This window comes from Bombus huntii, chromosome 14 (assembly GCF_024542735.1).
Source record: "Bombus huntii isolate Logan2020A chromosome 14, iyBomHunt1.1, whole genome shotgun sequence".
Taxonomy (NCBI): Eukaryota; Metazoa; Arthropoda; class Insecta; order Hymenoptera; family Apidae; genus Bombus; species Bombus huntii.
The window spans coordinates 11791681-11796040 of NC_066251.1; the positions used below are offsets into that span (position 1 = coordinate 11791681).

Below are 4360 nucleotides of genomic sequence, written 5' to 3' on the forward strand. Positions count from 1 at the left end.
CTTTACCTGCGTCAACAACCGTCACACAGCTTAGGCAGTTCATAGGTTTAGGCTTTTATTTCCGAAAATTCGTCCCTAAATTTTCACGGGTAATGAAACCCTTGTATGCGCTTACTTCCGATAGAACTTCATATCGACGCTAGTTCGGATGAATATGAGGTTATTTTAACGCACAAGATTGAAGGTAAAAATAGAGTAATAGAATATTACAGTATAAGAAATAACCCTGCGGAATCTAGGTATCATTCTTACGAACTAGAAAAGTTAGCAGTGTGAACGCCGTCAAGCATTTCCGTCATTATCTCCACGGACGAGAATTTCTTGTAGTCTCCGATTGTAACCCTTTGAAGGTATCCAGTAGTAAGGTAAATTTAGATGACAGGGTTTACAGGTGGTGGGCTTACTTACAAACTTTTACTTTTGACATTCTGTACCGGGAGGGTAAACGAATGGCCCACGTAAATTTTGTCTCGCGAAATCCCGTAGACTTGGATCACCTTACGATCAACGAAGTCGTAGAGAAGGAAATCAATCTGACCGAAATCTCCGAAGACTGGCTATTAGTGGAATAACGTCGCGACTCCCAAATTTCTGGGATCGTCAATAAATTGCAGAACGAGGAGCTCACGGGAGATATCGCGAATACGTATGAATTACGGTCCGGTACCCTTCATCGTAATATACAGAGAAAAGGCAGAACTCTCTGCTTGTCCATTGTCCCCGGAGGTTTTAGATGGTCTGTTATTGACCATGTGCAACAGTCAATTATGCACTTAGGTTGGGATAAAACGCTTGAGAAACTGTGCGAGTGTTACTGGTTCGAAGGAATGGCGGAGTATGTTCGCAAATTCGTAGAGAACTGTTACGCTTGTCAAGTTTCGAAGGCCAGTTCAGGTAAAATACAAGCTGAATTACATCCTATACCTAAGACCAGCATACCTTGGCATACAGTTCACGTGGACATAACGGGCAAACTAAGCGGTAAAAGTGGTTCGAAAGGATATGTCATTGTTTTGGCCGACGTCTTCACTAAATTCGCATATCTGCATCATACTCGTAAAGTAGATTTCCCTTAGTACCGCTAAAGCACTTAAGTACTATATTTTTATTCGGCAGTCCTTGCCGGATGATAGCGGGTCAAGAGAGGTGTCCTAACGGGTAAATAGTTCCGAGATTTTTGCCAAGATAGGAACATTAAACTCCACCTAATAGCAACCGGTGCTAGTAGGGCCAATGGACAGGTAGAGCATACTATGAGTACGCTAAAAAACATGTTCACAACAATAGAAACCACCGGGCGGTCCTGGCAAGACGCGATCGGGGAAATACAACTGGCCTTAAATTGTACCACCAACCGCGTGACTAAGTCAAGCCCGTTGGAACTACTAATCGGTAGAACAGCGAGACCCTACGGCTTATCCCTACCCGACAATATCGAAGAAAGAGAAGTAAATATCTCCCATGTAAGACAGCAGGCGATAAAGAATATAGAAGCAAGCGCCAAATACGATAAGGATAAGTTCGACGAAAACAAAGCTAAAATAACTAGGTTCAACCTTGGCGATTTCGTGTTACGCAAAAACGAGGAAAGAAACCAGACGAAGTTAGATCCGAAATTCAGGGGTCCGTTCGAGATAGCAGAGATTTTGGAAGGAGATAGGTGTAATATCGTGATATAATGTGTTTACAAAGAGTGGACAATAGAGATGTTAATCAGACAGAAAAAGACGATTGTTGTTCAACCTGAACTATTCACGCCAAACGTACAGAAAACAGCGCAATCCACACTCTCTCGGCAACGCCACTCGCAACCTCTGTCTCCGCTCAGCTCGCACTCTGCTTCTCGACTCGCACTCTGCTTTTCGACTCACGCTCTGGCCGTTGCAGCATTCTGTTGTCTTTTTCCTAGGCCCACCGCACACGTGTTCTGCAGGCGCTCGTGGCCAGGGTCACGTAGGTCTTTTCCACGAAACTATGCACTTGAAAAGACCGATGACACATTGATGGGCCCGACGGCGCCTCAGCTCTCGCGACATTGTTCATAGTTCGCCCGATATTTCTTAGGCCTTTCGTCCACGATACTACATAGGTATACCTTAAAAACTCTAGACGGAAAACGATCATATAAGGACAGACATGACAGACTAAGAAAGATGCCGGAAAGCTGCGTCCCTGCTGAGTTGGACGTCTGCGGTGATGACGACGACGGTGATAATAACGATGCAAGTACACCGACCTCAGAGGATCACTAACACCGCGTTGTGGTTGTAGTACATCTGTAATATATCCACAGTGACGTTTTGCACATACGCAATATATCCACTGTGATGTCTCATATATCTGTAATATATCCACAGTGACGTTTTGCACATACGCAATATATCCACTGTGATGTCTCATATATCTGTAATATATCCACAGTGACGTTTTGCACATACGCAATATATCCACTGTGATGTCTCATACATCTGTAATATATCCACAGTGACGTTTTGCACATACGCAATATATCCACTGTGATGTCTCATACATCTGTAACATACCCACAGTGATACACCCAACGCAGTAACATGATCCAACAAACTGAGACTCTTCGGTGTACGAAATCGAAATGATCTGTCGTGTCATTACGGTCTGACTGGTAACTCACAGAACGCAACTAGCTCTTTAAACACAAATTATAGCGCTACTAATTCGAGCCCTCTTTCATTTCCTTGCATGTCAAACCTCCGAACAAAACTTCGTTGTTGAAATGGACCCTTGACTTTCTTGGACACTTAGTTAAACTGTAAATAATGTCAGTTGCATCGAAGCTAATGTAAGAAAACACGATATTTTAGTTACACACGAGGACGTGTGATAGTCAGGATGGCCGTGTCGGAGATGAAAGAACACCGGAGCCTTTGGAATTTTGGATAACCCCGCAACATTGTAACCTAGAGTCTACTATAGCTGTAATTGAACAATTGTAGTTATTCAACCCGATTGTAATTATTCGAGAATTGTGATAATGAGCTTGGGCTCGAGGCGACAGTCAGTCGCCGAACGTAGCCGCGGTCACGGGATGAACGCTTTGCCTAACAAAGGTATGAAGTAATTCTATAGCTCTCCTTAAAAGAAATATTTGTGTCGACACGCGACAGTAAACATTCCAACGGTTTCTGTCCCGTGGCTCGCCACGTGCAGACCCTATTCTTCGAGTAAGATGATTGCCAGATGTCGATGCGTCTCCGCAGTACATGTTCGGCTAGCCCGAGGGCCCGTTATAAATCTTAAGGTTTAGTTAACTAAAGTCCTTCAAACAGACAAACAGTCTTTGTCCCAACTACGGGAAGATAGGGAAGACATATTTTTCAACGAGCGGCGTCTCCCACTAGCAACTTTCCCTCGAGGGCGGCTAGCATCTTTTTCTAACCACCGATATGGAGATTGACCAATTAGCAGCAACGTCAATTTCCCTTACTTCCTAAACGAAGGCTTTCCTCGACGAATCCGATGATCTCGTGTCCTTAGACACACCCCATTATAGTTTTCCTCTGTGGCATCATCGGGACGGGACGGGCATTCTTTGACGCGCTCCCGTCGACTAAAGAGTAACGTCTTTACGCTCAGCAATTATTTTTACGAGTCAGACTTAGATTCAGCGAGAACGCCCATCTGTCATCCCGTTGGCCGCGGATTCGTTATTGAACCGGAGATCACTGTCACTAGTGTCGCGGACGTCTCACCGCCGTGATAGATTGTCAAACCTGTGTTATTCATACCTGTGTCAATAAATCGTATCTTCGCTACACCGCAACGATGGCTACCTTCAATGAAGACTCCTCAAACACCGACAACCCTATCCCCACTGCCTCTCCGACATATATATATACGTATTCATATGCATATTTCTCTTGGCAGTGTAGTATTCATATGAAATGAAATGTCAATTATTTATTTATCCTTTACCGGAATGTAGGCTAGTTTTAAGTATGTATCTTAGATTATCGGTTTGATAGAATTCGCACACATATATATATTTCTGACAATGTAACCTTCATTTCTTTAATAATACAATATTGTATGTTTTATGTATTCGTTAAACTATTAGTTTTTGACTTCATGTATACTTATATTTCATAAATTGATAATATTGTATTTATTGCATAGTATTGGAAGCACTGTCTCTAATATTTACTAGGTTATTACATGTTCGGCATATATGTTTATACTTATATGTAACTCTCCAAATTGATTGATTGAAATATATTTATATATATATATATATATATATATATATATATATATATATATATATATATATATATATATATTTCATATATATATATATATATATATATATATTTATATATATATA

General features: G+C 41.7%; 1 protein-coding gene across 1 annotated transcript; it reads left to right on the top strand.

The window, feature by feature from the left end:
* Window positions 1-1160: 1160 nt before the first annotated feature.
* LOC126872954 (uncharacterized) lies at window positions 1161-2525 on the top strand. Its single transcript, XM_050633244.1, has 2 exons — window positions 1161-1660; window positions 2090-2525. Exons 1-2 carry the CDS (start codon window positions 1254-1256, stop codon window positions 2250-2252), a joined length of 570 nt encoding a protein of 189 aa, XP_050489201.1. The 5' UTR covers window positions 1161-1253; the 3' UTR covers window positions 2253-2525.
* Window positions 2526-4360: the final 1835 nt, after the last annotated feature.

Excerpts from the sequence above, each read along its gene's own strand:
- LOC126872954 (XM_050633244.1), top strand. The coding sequence starts at position 1,254 with ATGAGTACGCTAAAAAACATGTTCACAACAATAGAAACCACCGGGCGG. Across the intron at positions 1,661-2,089 it reads GAGATTTTGGAAGGAGATAG|GTATACCTTAAAAACTCTAG; the intron begins GTGTAATATCGT and ends GATACTACATAG.